At 47.0% G+C, this 15748-nt stretch overlaps 2 protein-coding genes and 1 pseudogene across 2 annotated transcripts; 1 reads left to right on the forward strand and 2 right to left on the reverse strand.

Annotated features, from left to right (window-relative positions):
- Positions 1–391: 391 nt before the first annotated feature.
- Positions 392–1038, reverse strand: LOC148102113 (uncharacterized; annotated as a pseudogene).
- Positions 1039–1080: 42 nt separating this feature from the next.
- Positions 1081–8949, forward strand: LOC102800143 (uromodulin-like). Its single transcript, XM_087843556.1, has 11 exons — positions 1081–1262; positions 1390–1477; positions 1589–1651; positions 1888–2063; positions 2194–2325; positions 2419–2606; positions 4181–4332; positions 4434–4679; positions 4762–4924; positions 6536–6622; positions 7757–8949. Exons 1-10 carry the CDS (start codon positions 1100–1102, stop codon positions 6620–6622), a joined length of 1458 nt encoding a protein of 485 aa, XP_087699682.1. The 5' UTR covers positions 1081–1099; the 3' UTR covers positions 7757–8949.
- A 175-nt stretch (positions 8950–9124) lies between these two features.
- On the reverse strand, positions 9125–12590 carry LOC148102114 (uncharacterized). Its single transcript, XM_087844396.1, has 6 exons — positions 12011–12590; positions 11268–11926; positions 10943–11021; positions 10183–10723; positions 9836–10047; positions 9125–9150 (listed from the first exon to the last, which is right to left on the reverse strand). Exons 1-6 carry the CDS (start codon positions 12588–12590, stop codon positions 9125–9127), a joined length of 2097 nt encoding a protein of 698 aa, XP_087700522.1.
- Between the last annotated feature and the right edge of the window lie 3158 nt (positions 12591–15748).

Consider the following 15748-nt stretch of genomic DNA (forward strand, 5'->3'; position numbering starts at 1 on the left):
TAATAAACATGAAATCAGACACTCAAATTGGTTTCATGGAGATGCCCCATTAACACGATCATTCCAATGATCCAACATGTGCTCTGCAGTCTTGTCAGTCCAGCGAAGATCGTCTGATTCCGTGCTGAACTTATCAGCAGGTAGAGCAGGAATGTGCTCCTTTAAACCTGTAATAAAATTGTTCATGTGCAATAATGTGTCTTGTTCTGTTTTGGAAAGAGCAGAAGAGAAGTTAATCACTGGGATATAAATGTCAGCTTGAGGGAATTTTTCTTGTGCCGTCCTCAGCGATCTTCTCAGCTCCGTTATTGGTGCATTTTTATCCCTCTGACGCCTGTTATTCAGGCCCAAGGATAGAACCAGCTTCTCCACCGACGTGTCAATATCTGCTTTATCCAGAAGGGTCTCTGCATGGGCCCATTTGGCCCCTGGGAAGCTGTCAATTTGGACTCCCTCTGCTACATAAGGAGGAATCATGCCCACATTGGAGTCTCCGATGATGACCGATGCTTCCTTTGTGTGAAGTCTCCACTCTCTGAGCTTTTTCTTTGTGCTTGGATGTCTCGTCGGGGTGCATAGTCGTTGTCCAGCTGAAGCTATTTTGGTCTTCTTGGGGGTGGATTCCCCCTGTATGAGGTCCATCGCCACCATGTTCTGTGGTAGCTGAATGGCGGGAGATGATTTCCCCTCAGCAGAAATCCCATGGAACGCTGTAGGGATTCTCCTCGCCCTCTGGTCTCTCGGTGCCGCTTGATTGGGCCCTGGCTGTTGTAGATCCACAGGAGGAGGGGCAGGTCTCAGATCGCCGTCTCTCCCCTCATCCGTCTTGCTGGAGGGTGACTGTTCACCTCCAATCAGGTCAGGCGTCGTAGCAGTCGTAGTTTTGGGTGCGGTGTTAACTGTGCGTGGAGCATGAACTTGTGCTGTGACAGAAACAATCCGGCCCGTAGTGGCCTGCTGTGCTGCGGGTTGTGCGTGCAGAGAAGCTGATTGTGATGCTTCAATCAGGGGTGCAATCATGTCCAAATGTCTCACCATCAGCCTGTTTGTGTGTTTGACATGTTTCACTCAGTGTTTCCTCCACTTTGTCTCTGCTGTGATGCAGCTGGACGACTCCACACTGACCCTCAGCAGTTCGCCTCAGCTGGTTCATGGTGTGCAGCTCTCTAAGGACCAAACTGGAGTCACTGCCAAGCTGTCGCTCTCCAACCTCATCATCTCTGTCTTCTTTGATGGCTACACCGCACAGATCCTCTTACAAGGTACAGAAAATAAAGTTTGATTCATGTAACATAAACTGTAAACTGTGCTGTTATTTGTTGAGCTGCTGTGTTCGTCCAGTTTGAATATTGATGCTGATCTGACTCATTCTGTCCTGATCCTTTGCAGGACCTGCTGGTTCATCTGTGGGGGGTCTGTGTGGAACCTCCAGCATGTCTCTGAGTGACCTGAGGCTCTCTGAGTACAGCTCCCCCAGGTAAGACCTCATCACAAGCTCAGAGTCCCTCTGACTGCTGCTGCTGCTGATGTTGCAGATATTCTGTGTCTGCATGAATGAGCCTGAACTTTGTTGTTTGTCGCCCCCTAGCTGTGAGATGCAGTACAGTGAGCCTGCTGACAGCACGATCAACTGCAACAGCGTGACTGAACGGTGAGCAGACTGATCCACACAGCAGGAAACATCTGTCTGTGTTATACTTTTACTTCAGCATGACTGTTTTTCTTTTTGGAAGTTTTCCCCTGTACTTCACCACATTTCATTGTATGAATAACAAAACAGACTCGACTGAAGTGAAAATTTTCAGGGGTTCAACGAAAGTCTTTTATTAACAGTTCTGGAATTACAGACATTTTTTATATTAATTTGATTTTCTATCTGTGGTACAGCTGTAATCTCCTGAAGGAGGCGCCCTTCTCCTCCCCCTACATAACCGCCTGCACCCACACTTTGTGTAAATATCCTGCAGTGGACGGACTCAACTGTCAGTTCCTGAAGGCCTACGCCAGAGCCTGCAGTCTACACAACCACGCTCTGGATGGCTGGAAGTCAAACGCTGGCTGCTGTAAGACCTTAATAAGACCTTAATAAGACATTAATAAGACCTTAATAAGCTCTCTTTGTTTAAAAATTGAACTGTGGATTTTTAGAGCTCACATGTTTTCAGGATAATACACCAGTGTGTTCCTCTGTAGCCTCTGAGGCCTTCTGTCAGGACAGGACCTGCAGCAATCACGAGTTCTGTGGTGAGAAGACGGTCGATGGTGACACTCACTGCTTCTGTCGGGCCATTTTTGCCTCCAAGTACCAAGAAAACGACTCTTTGGGTACGACAGCTGTGATATCCTCATGACAACAGGGCTGAATAATGGAGGAAAACTTCTAACTGTGATTTTTCTGACTGATATTGTGACATTCAGGTGATCCAACAGTCTGCATGCAGGACTCTGCTTCAGTCACTCTGGTCGGTTGTCTCCTGGAGGACAAAGGCATCGACTACTCTGCCTTACACCTCAACGACCCGACCTGCAGGGCTCAGGTGGACGAGCTCACCCACATGGTGACCTTCAACTTCGACAGCAGCAACAGCTGTGGGACGGTGGTCACGGTGAGTATTATCTCCCCCTCCAGTTTGGGATCTTTCTGTGGGTTCAGCTTTACCTCTGTTGCTTCTCATCATGTTGATGATCTGTGAAGTTTATTTAAGTCAATCAGCTTCTGTCACTAACCAGTCAAAAAAAGCAGGAATTCACACTGCTAGCCTGGTCAACAAGCTGCAGCCATGAACTTTACAGTACTTTTATTAGTGTTTGAATTTTTATCATTCACTCATGTTAGCACAATGCACAGCAGCAAATGAGATTATGTGTAAGATAATTGCATTAGAAAAGTATCCAAAGGGCACCAAAAGAACAAACATGGTCCAGTTCAGGGACTCCAGTTAGCTGAAATGAAGACAACTAGCAGCTACACCCACCTGCCAAACAGGCCCCACCACAAGGATGACATTTTTTTAAATGCTTCACTCTTGTATTTAATAACTAAAAAACAGTTTTACTAAGGTGAGATCACAATATAATGCTACTTTCTCAACTAGAAACAAGAAAATAAGAAAAAAGTTAGGGGCAACTTAGATTTTTTCTCAAGCGGAAGTGGTGTAGTAAGATAGAGCCTTTATTTAATAAAGAAAGCTGACAAACCTCCTTAAATAAGTTTTTCTTCATAGCATGTTGACTGATTTTTATGGGGTTTTTTTATTAGACCACGAACTGTCCACTAAACCAGATATCAAACTTTTTCCACTTATCCACTGGTGAAAATTATGGTGAGGAGCTCGGCCATCAGGGAGGGGCTAAGACTAGAGCCGCTGGTCCTCCGCATTGAAAGTCAGTTGACATGTTTCAGGCATCTTACTAGGATGCCTCCTGGGTGAGGTTTTCCGGCCATGTACCACCGGGAGGAGGCCCCTGGGCAGACCCAGGACATGCTGGAGGGATTATATCCATTGGCTGGCCTGGGAACGCCTTGGTGTTTCCCCAGACAAGGTGGAGGAGGTGGCTGGAAGAGGGAGGTCTAGGTTTCTCTGCTTAGGCTGCTGCCCCCGCAACCCGGCACCAGATAAGCAGAAGAAAATGAATGGATGAATGGATACTTTATTTATCCCAGCGCTGGGAAATCTCTTTGTTACAGCAGTTTAAAACTAAATGAAAAACAATAAAGCAAAATTACTTAGAAATGATATATAGCTCATTTCAAGCACAGTGTGTGAAAAATGATTTTAATAAAATAAAAACTGAATAATGTCTGAAAGACTACAAGCACACTTTTACAAAAAAAAAAAGCCTCTGTGAATTCAGATACTTACTTTTGTGTTTAATTTTCTTCTCTGACAAAGCCAGTTACCAGTGGCTGCTCTAAGAGCCTAAAGAGCAATAAAGGTCAAATTAATGTATCAAATCATTTATTTAAATTCATTAAACTAATGCCTTGTGTATGTAAATAAACAAAATAAAGTGGCAGCATGTGCAGCTGAAGATAACAGATCACTATTTGTTTTTTACTTTCTAAAACTTTCTATCCTGGGTAAGCCCCCATGTATGACACTTCGGTTTGCTCCCACAAGATGTCTCATTTTTAACACCTACTAAAAACTGTCACACATCTGATTGTGTGACTCTGCAGACCAGCAACAGCCAAGTGATCTATAAAAACACCATCATGACCCAGAACAGCTCCTCTGACATCATCACTCGTCTCGACCAAATCTCCATCGACTTCTCCTGCGTCCAAACTCAGCCGGACATCAAGACTGCCACCTTCAGGATCAGAGACAGGTGTGTGGTGGCTGCTGGTTTTCTTTGAGTTACTTTAAGATGTGAAGCTTCTCCTGAGGTTTGTGAGTCAGAGAAAGCTGAAGTGTGTTTGTGTTCTGCAGCTCTGTGATCCAGCACATCACATCTGGAGTTTGGGATTACACTCTGACCATGCAGAGCTTCACTGACGTCGACCGCACACAAGCTGTGGAGTCCAACACTGAAGTGCAGCTGAACCAGAAGATCTGGGTGGAGCTGAAGACTGACGGGCTGGATGGAGACGTGGTCGTCGTGGTGACCGGCTCCTGCTGGGCAACTGACCAGCCATCACCCGACAGCACTCCGAGATACGACCTGATCATAAAGGGGTGAGACAGACTCAGACAGTCATGTGGTTTTGATCTCTGTCATGGACTCCTGAACAAAGTGTGTTTTCCTGTCTGTGAGCAGCTGTGCCAACCCTGCTGACCAGACTGTGCAGGTGGAGGAAAATGGACTGGGAACCTCCAACTACTTCTCCTTCAGTATGTTCCAGTTTACTGGGAGCTCTGGTGACGTCTACCTGCACTGCAAACTCCACCTGTGCCCCAAACAGGAGAGCAGCTGCCTCCCGGTACACCAAACACACACAAACTGAGCTGCATGTGCTTAGCTCTCACTAAAAATACCAAAACTACATCTGAAAACTTTGTTGTTGCTACTGAATTTTTTTTTTCAAAAATATGTGACCAAGTTTACACCTTCACATACACATTCTAGTTATTTTTATTTTTGATGTTGCTTCACTCTTGCCCATCCTTTCTTCGCAAATAGTGATGTCACGTCTAACACTGAAACCTCAAGGTCTGTGCTGAGCAGAGGGTCCACATTAATGCCATGTCAAAGCTTGTATTGTTCTTCAGAAAGTCACGTAACCAAAGATAAACAAGGCACTGTTGTCTGAAATGACGTGGCTGCCTCATTATGTGATTTAAGCTATTGAAAAGATGTGGGAATTACAGTTTTGCATGATCTGGATCTGAGGTGATTCTCAGGATTGTCACAAGCAGGAGATTGCAAGCACATTATGGAGCCACCAAAAAGGCAAAAATGATGAGCAGTTTGGGACCATTTTACATAATATCTCCCAATAATTCATTCAGTGTCAGAGAACGGGGCTTTGTGGATCTCCCTTTTTTCCAAACAACTGGCCAGAAAGATTCAACACATTCACACGGCTTCATCACACCATTGCTCTTTGCATGCTACTACTCCTACATTACTTAATTAAAAACATGTACATGTATACCAGTTAAAAAAATGTATTTGTACTCACAGGTTCAATTTAATCTCTAAAATTCTTCCCAGCATTAATGATTTTAGTCATGAGGTTTGAAATGACGACCCAAATGCAGTCTTAGAAAGCAGGCAAGGCACAAAATAAAGAGCTCCTTTAATAATTCTTTGTCAAAGGACATACAGAATACAGAGTGACAGAGAACTTAAAGGCACAGACTAACAGATGCACTGACAATGAAAAAATGGAAACTGGAACTATATAAACAAATATGGACACACTGAAGGCAATTAAGAGAAGAGGAAACATGGGGAACAAGGAAGAGCTGAAACTAGTTAAGTCAAATGATACAAAGAAAGTAAATCTAAATACAAAACACAGGATACTGAAAATGACAAAATAAAACAGGAAGTAATTGAACTGGAAAACCTCTAACACCGCATTAGATGTGCATAGACTTGACAAAAAGAAAACACAGGCTACGCTAATAAATACCAGAACACGAGTAAACGGAAAACCAAATGACAATCCTAACAGAATTCAGAATACAGGAAGACTAGAAGAAACAAAACCCAACTTAAAATAGTACACACTAAAGCTCTAAGATAACAATGAAAAGTACACTAAAAGCTCTCAATAAAAACTAGACAACTCAAAATAACCCAATAAAAACCAACAGACCATGACTCTTTTAATGTATTATTCCATAACTTAAGTAGGATGTCTTAGTTTCACCACACTCCAATATAACTGGGTTTAGCCCTTATCTGTTTATTAAACATTCTTTTCATTTATTCTTCTTGCTCTTTTTTAAAAGCAGAATAAAACATTAAAATGAAAGGATTCTGACACAAAAGCTCAAATCCTGGCTCTCAGCAGATTCAATTCTGAATGAAAGGATCAGCGTTGATCTTCTAAAGTCTGGACTTTGTCTCTCTTTGTCTTTAGACTTGTCCTGCAGCTGCTCGCAGACGCAGATCTGCCAGGTCCAAATATGAAGGTGAAGCCTTCATCAGCATGGCCTGGACTCATTAGGTAAGACACACTCTGCTGTTTTCAATTACATCATGTTGAGACCTGTGTTGAGAATTTGTGGTGTTTATGAGCGAGATGATTAAGACAAAGAAATGCCTCAATTTAATAGAAACACATCAAACCTCACCGATGGAGGCTGAAAGAAAACCTACAGAAATATTACTGATTCCAGGTATACTGTTCATGTTCTTGCACTGACTAAAAGCAAATCTAATGTTTTTATTACTCCCACTAAGTCTATAAACTTGCAATCTGATGAGTTTGATCTGAGTTAGTAAAATGTCCTAGTTGGTCCCCTGTAGCCTGACAGTCCAGGATCAGGATGAAGGTCCATGTCAATTCAATTCAATTCAATTTTATTTATATAGCGCTAAATCACAACAACAGTCGCCTCACGGCGCTGTATACTGTACAGTAGATCCTACAATAACACATACAGAGAAAAACCCAACAATCAAAGGACCCCCTATGAGCAAACACTTTGGCGACAGTGGGAAGGAAAAACTCCCTTTTAACAGGAAGAAACCTCCGGCAGAACCAGGCTCAGGGAGGGCCGGGGCCATCTGCTGTGATTGGTTGGGGTGAGAGAAGGAAGACAGGATAAAGACATGCTGTGGAAGAGAGACAGAGGTTAATAACAGATATGATTCAATACAGAGAGGTCTGTTAACACATAGTGAGTGAGAAAGGTGACTGGAAAGGAAAAACTCAATGCATCATGGGAATCCCCGGCAGCCTACGTCTATTGCAGCATAACTAAGGGAGGATTCAGGGTCACCTGGTCCAGCCCTAACTATATGCTTTAGCAAAAAGGAAAGTTTGAAGCCTAATCTTGAAAGTAGAGATAGTGTCTGTCTCCTGAATCCAAACTGGAAGCTGGTTCCACAGAAGAGGGGCCTGAAAACTGAAGGCTCTGCCTCCCATTCTACTTTTAAATACTCTAGGAACAACAAGTAGGCCTGCAGAGCGAGAGCCAAGTGCTCTAATAGGGTGATATGGTACTACAAGGTCATTAAGATAAGATGGGGCCTCAAATACAGATGATGAGCAGACTCATAAGAAACCAAAGGGATTTGACAGTGAGGACATGAGTGTTTTTCAGCAGTCACAGTGTGATCTGGTTTATCTTCTCAGGTGGTTTCCACGGGGACTCGGACTGATTTCAGGCTGCCGACCTCGATGATGATCCCTGACTTTTGATTGGTCCTAAACCAATTCCTGGATGTGTGATAGGTTAGGCTGGCTGCTGTGAGATTTTGTGGTCTCCCACAGCTGGACAAAGAAGCTGTTTTAGTGGAAGTATTTTGAGGGCAGGGCCAAACTGTTGTCTGACAGATTATGATTCTACACCTGATATTTACTGTTTTATTAGTAACTTGGTGAAGGGAAGTGTGTTTTTGATATTTAACCAAATGAATATATTTGTGGTGCATTAACACTCCCCAAACATCAAAAAGCAAAGCACTTCAGGACCTCCCAGGAGGCCTGGACACATGTAGGTTGTCAAATGTATTAGATTTGCTATTGACTACTTGTTTGACTTGTGACCTGCTAAATACAAACACGTCTGTGGTCACAGGTCCCACACATCCACAAGCAGTAATGCCTTCTACCAAAGAAACATTTCTACTTCTCAAGTTGTTTTAGGTGAAGATATTTTTATTCATTTGACAGGAAAATGAAAGGATGGGAGGAGATTTTAAGAAAACATTTTTTGGGAGCATAAAATGCTTTATAGGTAATTGATTCTTTGCCAGGGTGTAGTATCATTTATTTTCTCAATCTTGATTTTCTAGCTGCCTTTTTGTTTTAATTTGATTGTGGGTGGGCTGTGTTCTGATTTTTGCCTTTAAGTGATCATTAAAGTAAAATCAACATAAGGGAAATAAGAGGGTAGAAAGCTTTGACTGTCTCTAAAGTTTGGATTTGCTGATTAAAAAAGTCACTGGATACAGCACAAAGTGGAGAAAAGAGCTTGAGTGTTTGACAGAGAAAAGGAAGGTAGGAAACCAGCTGTGTGCTGTTGGTCAGGTCAAGTTAGAAAAGTTGGTTTTTCAGTGTGGACAGATCAGTAGGGTTGCTAGGATTTATAGATGCATATAAGCATATAAGTAAAGATAAAATCACTATGTGACAGCATACAAACCTAACATCAACACCAAAGATTTGCCTGAGCCTGAAACTTCAGCACAAAGTTAAAATGCTTTCTTTTGTTCCTGGTTTTAGAGGCCACACTGAGAATTCTTGCTGAACTCCATTTTTTTGTTGTTGTTTTACTGTTTGCATGAAAGACCAAAAATAAAATAAAAGGTGAGGGTAAAAAAGAAGCTTCAAGTGCTCTTTTATAATTTCCACTTTCTGGCTAAGGAACTATTCAGCCTGAACTCCAGTAACTGCTGTTTTGACAATGATTTTCCATATGATACACGACTCTATTCACACTGAGTATAATGCAGGTTTATGCAGACTTCAAAGTCAAGCTCATGCCACAGTCCCAGCAGATCAGCTCATCTCTTTGCCAGCATTAACTGGTAAATCAGAGAAGACCCAGGAACTTACAATCTGTCACGGCTGGCGGGGTGAGCCGTGTGGTGTGGAGGAAACGGAGGACCCAAAATGCAGACAGCCGATTTGATGATAAGAGTGAGGGTTTAATTTACAGCGTACAAATAACAGAACTGAGGGCAGGACAGAACATAAACCTAAACTGGGTGAGCTAAATAACAACCGGATCATACAAATGGGGTGGGAGGCAGAGAGACACAGACGAGGAACAGACACCATGAAACACAGACGAGCCGACAACGAACACAGACCGACACCCACTATATATACACACACACGGTAATCGGGTAATGGCAGACAGGCGGGGACACAGCTGGAACCAATGGACATAACGAGACACAACCCTACAAAGTAAAACAGGAAACACACAGACTGTTTTACATAACAACACGGGGACATGAACAAAGCACCGAGGACAGACACAGGTAGGGCTGAATATACATTAAACTCCAGAAAACACAAAACGCTGGGTCAAAATGACCCAGGACCATGACAGTACCCCCCCTCCAAGGGCTGGCTCCAGACAGCCCAAAACAAAAACAGACGACCAACCCAGGGCGGGCGGCGGGGGGCCCAGGACGGAGGGACCACAACCAAACAAAAAACAAGCTCCAGTGGGCCAAACGAATTGTCCAAAACACCACACACTGGAGTTCCCGAACAGGGTCCCAAAACATAGTTCAGGAGGCCGGCCCGGAGGCTGACAACTCAGGTCCAAAAGCCGACCGCGCGGGAGGCAGCGGCGGCGAAGTGGAAACAGTTCAGGCGGCCGACCGTGCGGACAGCAACGGCGGCGAAACAGGTCAGGCGGCCGACCGTGCGGACAGCAACGGCGGCGAAACAGGTCAGGCGGCCGACCGTGCGGACAGCAACGGCGGCGAAACAGGTCAGGCAGCCGACCGTGCACACGGCAGCGGCGGCGACGGGGAAACAGTTCAGGCGGCCGACCGTGCAGACAGCAACGGCGGCGGCGACACAAGTCCGGAGGCCGGCCGCGCGGAAGGTAGCGGCGGCGTTTGGGAGGACGTCCATATCGACGATGACGCCCAACAAGCGGCCTGGCAGATGACCGCCGATGTCGAGGCGGCAGTTTGGGACCTGAAGGTCGCGTGGCCCCTGCAGCACCAGACGAGGCGGAAGCTGAGGCTGGACCAGACGAGGCGGATGCAGAGGCTGGACCAGGCGAAGCTGATGCAGAGGCTGGACCAGGCGAAGCTGATGCAGAGGCTGGACCAGGCGAAGCTGATGCAGAGGCTGGACCAGGCGAAGCTGATGCAGAGGCTGGACCAGGCGAAGCTGATGCAGAGGCTGGACCAGGCGACGATGAAGCCGGAGCTGGACCAGGCGACGAAGAAGCCGGAGCTGGACCAGGCGACGGCGTGGGTGAAGCTGAGGCTGCAGCTGGCGAGGGTGAAGACACGGAGGCTGCAGCTGGCGAGGATGAAGACACGGAGGCTGCAGCTGGCGAGGATGAAGACACGGAGGCTGCAGCTGGCGAGGATGAAGACACGGAGGCTGCAGCTGGCGAGGATGAAGACACGGAGGCTGCAGCTGGCGAGGATGAAGACACGGAGGCTGCAGCTGGCGAGGATGAAGACACGGAGGCTGCAGCTGGCGAGGATGAAGACACGGAGGCTGCAGCTGGCGAGGATGAAGACACGGAGGCTGCAGCTGGCGAGGATGAAGACACGGAGGCTGCAGCTGGCGAGGATGAAGACACGGAGGCTGCAGCTAGCGAGGATGAAGCCGCTGCTGCTGCCGGCGGCGAGGATGATAAGGCTGCAGCTGGCGGCTGGACGGGCTCCTCGGGCCCTCCAGCTGACGAGGCAGAAGACTGGACGGGCTCCTCGGGCCCTCCAGCTGACGAGGCAGGAAGCTGGCTGGGTTCTCCTGAACCTCCAGCTGACGAGTCTTGGGGCTGGACGGGCTCCTCGGGCCCTCCAGCGGACGAGACAGGCGGCTGGATGGGCTCCTCGGGCCCTCCAGCGGACGAGACAGGCGGCTGGACGGGCTCCTCGGGCCCTCCAGCGGACGAGACAGGCGGCTGGACGCGCTCCTCGGGCCCTCCAGCGGACGAGACAGGCGGCTGGATGGGCTCCTCGGGCCCTCCAGCGGACGAGACAGGCGGCTGGACGCGCTCCTCGGGCCCTCCAGCGAGAAGAGTCTCGGGACCAGCGGGCACAGGGGCCCCTGGCAGGCGCAGAACAGAACCAGCAGGCGCGGAGACCTCTGGCGGGCGCAGAACAGAACCAGCAGGCGTGGAGACCTCTGGCGGGCGCAGAACAGAACCAGCAGGCGCACGGGCCTCTGGCAGGAACAGATCAGAACCTGCAGGCACGGTGGCCTCTGGCAAACACAAAGCCGACTGCGGCTGCACCGAGCATTGACTCAGCTCAGGCAGCGACAGCCGGGTGCAGTCCTCAGCTGGCTTCTTTACCTCCAGGGGTCCAGAGTCTGCTGGGGGCTGAAACCCAGCCTCTGGGGAGGCCCTGGAGTGCGTCTCAGTCTCAGAACTGGCCAGCTCTTGAGGAACGTTTGCAGGATTGTTTGGTGTGTCTCTCTGCAAAAAATACGTAATAGAAAAAGAGTCCAAAACGGGGGGCACAGACGCAGCCTCCCGTACAGAGGGAGTCGGTGAAGATGGCATAGATGACTGGGCTAGTGGGGATACCGGGGGCCGAGCTGAATGCTGCTGTGCAGCTGAACGAGCTTGCGGCTGTGCAGCTAAACGAGCTTGGGACAGCTGAGCAGCTAAACGAGCTTGGGACAGCTGAGCAGCTGAACGAGCTTGGGACAGCTGAGCAGCTAAACGAGCTTGGGACAGCTGAGCAGCTGAACGAGCTTGGGACAGCTGAGCAGGAGAATGAACAGGCAACCAGCAGTTCTCCTTGTCATCTGCTGCACAAAACACAGCCCCTGAATAAACCGTCCCACAGTCCAAAACAGAAAAAGGGTCCTTCTCACTCACCACAGCCTGCAGTGCTATAGTCCTAATATCCAGCTGTGGGGTGACGTGCCGACGGCGCGATCGTCGCCTCCTCCCTGCGGACGACTCCGGCGGGCCGGGCAAAACCTCCGGCGGGCCGGGCAAAACCTCCGGCGGGCCGGGCAAAACCTCCGGCGGGAGAAGCTGACGTGGCTGTTCCGGGGCGGCCGTAGTCCGCTGCTGCTGGACAAAGTCTGTGGATTCCCGAGCTTGCACCACCTCCCGGGCTTTACGCAGGTTGCAAATTAAGTCCGAAAGTCCCTCGAACTGGCAGAGGTAGGAATTCCTTTCCAGGATTGCCTCGATGGCTTTTAACCCCACCACTTTCGCACTTGCGTTGGTGGTGTGGGTTACCCAGTCCATCAGGCGTTGGATGCGTGCGAGGTCGCTCTCCCCAGACAAAGCTGCTGGATCCATCTTGTGGTCGGCTCGTACTGTTACGGCTGGCGGGGTGAGCCGTGTGGTGTGGAGGAAACGGAGGACCCAAAATGCAGGCAGCCGATTTGATGATAAGAGTGAGGGATTAATTTACAGCGTACAAATAACAGAACTGAGGGCAGGACAGAACATAAACCTAAACTGGGTGAGCTAAATAACAACCGGATCATACAAATGGGGTGGGAGGCAGAGAGACACAGACGAGGAACAGACACCATGAAACACAGACGAGCCGACAACGAACACAGACCGACACCCACTATATATATACACACACGGTAATCGGGTAATGGCAGACAGGCGGGGACACAGCTGGAACCAATGGACATAACGAGACACAACCCTACAAAGTAAAACAGGAAACACACAGACTGTTTTACATAACAACACGGGGACATGAACAAAGCACCGAGGACAGACACAGGTAGGGCTGAATATACATTAAACTCCAGAAAACACAAAACGCTGGGTCAAAATGACCCAGGACCATGACACAATCACAAAGTGCAGAAGGACAGAAACTGGACAATGACCAATTTTAGATATTTCTTTCTGTTAACTTTTGTTCCTTTTGTCCCCATGAGTAATTTGTACAGAGCATAACGGTAAACCAGAGTTTAAACCAAAACAAGTCATTCTCTTTCAAATATCAATCAAAACTAAAAGACAATAAGAGACCAAACCTCTCTCACATGGACACATGGACCTTATAAATAGGCGCAAACTGCTTTAGCAGGGTTTCTGCTGTTCTACAGCCAGGCTGACAGATGGTTTATTCACAGGGGTGCACATAAGTGGTCTGCAGGTGCGCATTCGCTGTAAATAAAAGAGGCGCACCAGATAAGAAGGTGCAACAGGCGTTTGCGTCCATATAAAAGGCTGTTTTTGTCCACTAGAGTGGGATTTTCACAGCATATTCTGCACCACATCTCTGTGCGTTCATCGTTTGTTTGAAGCCAGCTCACCTCCTGCAACCACTTTTCCGAGAATACGCGCTTCTTTTGCGGTTCCTGCTGATATTTCTTTGGAGGTGGAGGAACACCAAAGTAATTGCTTAAAGGAGCTTCTTCAACATCTTTAAGAGTTCTAAACAAATGTCTGTCCTCCTCCAGAAAATCTTATGTACGCAAACACGCGTCTCATTTTGACAGCCTATGCGCACCTGAGGACCACTTATGTGCACCCCTGTTATTCATCATCCAAACATACTGGACATCTTGTAAAAGACAACTTTGAAAATCCTTCAGAAAGAACTTTTTACAAACAGTTATCTGTTTGTAAAGGGAGTGCAAACAGGTTGCACTCCCTTCATCGTGGAACTTCACCTGCCTGCCTCCCTGCCAGGTCCGTTTGCGTTTAGGTCAAAAATCCTTGCAACAGTACACATACAGAAGGTGAAAAGCTGGATTTATGCACACAGCGCTGCTGCTGTCTTCAGCAGGAGCAAATAGAAAATTGTACTGAGTAGTCAGTATAAGCTTTTAGTGATATAAGTTTATTGATGATAGAATACTGCATGATGACCTTTTTCTTGTTTAGAACTGATTGTTCTTTATGAAACGTGTTCGGATATTTGTATCTGAATCTTTCTACAGCGATAGTAAGAAGTTGAACAAGCTGTTCTGACCTTGCACACACACACACAATCACATACGCACATGCTCATGTCACTGAACGAATGTATTCATTTCTCTTGTATAAATAAAGAACGCAGACGGTGACAGAGCACAAGTCCGTGAGTGTCTCTTATATAATAAGTGTCTCTTATTTAATCTATATCTGTGGGCCAGTCGGCCTCTTGTGTAAAGGACACAGTGATGCTGAAGTCAGAAGCTGTGGTCAGTTCAGTCAGCCCAGGTTTCAGTATTCATGACATGCCTGAGGTCAAATTTGACCTCACTCCCCCTTAGTCAAAAGAAATAATGAAAGCGCATGAAAAAACACCTGACTTAACTCTCTGTGCTTGCATTGAGATGGCTCTCAGGAAGGGATCAGTGCAGCACTGTCCCAGTGACAGTGATGTAAGCTGCTCATCATTGGTTATGGGTCAACAACTGCGCCAAAGGCTAATTACCACCTCCATTCCTGAAAAGCAGGAAATATATGAATGATTTTGAGGATATATGTATTCTGCCCGTTCCATTATTTTATGATACAGGCATTCATGAACCCTGTCTGTGTCTATCCTATGAATTCTAGCCAAAAGCACCTGTTACGACCCGTCTAGGGCCAGGCAATAACATGAGTGAGGCACTCGCTTCCCCCCCAAGACCCAAACAGCCACAAGAAACAAATCCTTTAGTTTCAATGTGATTTATTTACAATGTGAAAAAAAGGGAACCAAAACGGGAGTGTCAACACTTCAGGGTGAGCCAAGGCCAAAACAATAAACAAAACAAATCTACACAAATCCCGCACCCCTGACCTTACCAAAACAAAGTCAAAAATAAAGACAGAGTCTAACCTCCTTAACTAACTCAAAACAGGAGAAAAAATAAAGAACGCAGACGGTGACAGAGCACAAGTCCGTGAGTGTCTCTTACGTGTAGGAGCGCTCTGTCACTCGTCCTCGCGAGTAAAGACAACTGCAGTGTTTGTGTTTTCTAACTCAAGTGTCTCAGCTGAAGAATTGCGGGGTGATTTAAAGAAATCCCCTGTCATTTAAATTGGTCCTTCGAGCTTAGCGATGGAAACAACAGACACGTTTCTGTGACTCCAATGAGGTCTGACCGCTGTATCTTGAAGTCGTGGGAAGCCAGCACCGAAGTCTGTCGACAGCCCTCTCCAGGTAGAGGTGAAAGACATGGGACGTGAAATTCGGGTCCAGGCCGGTGCTTTAATTCCACGACGCTGGGATTCAGCCAGACGACCTGACAACCAGCAAAAGACGACTGAGGGTGAGAAAACACTGTTTGGTCTTAAACCGCCGGAAAGGTTTAGAAGAATGCGCAAAAGAGGTTAGAAGTAGCCGGAATTACTTCGAGAAATGCGCAAAACAGGTGGAAGTAGCCGCAATTACTTCGTAATACGCGTAAAATAGGTTGGAAGTAGCCGCAATTACTTCGTAATACGCGTAAAATAGGTTGAGTTCGCCGAAAGGAACTCTGTTTAGATTGGTTCTAGAGGTAGCCGTGAAA

This window comes from Neolamprologus brichardi, chromosome 7 (genome assembly GCF_056152115.1).
Source record: "Neolamprologus brichardi isolate AB-2024 chromosome 7, ASM5615211v1, whole genome shotgun sequence".
Lineage (NCBI taxonomy): Eukaryota > Metazoa > Chordata > Actinopteri > Cichliformes > Cichlidae > Neolamprologus > Neolamprologus brichardi.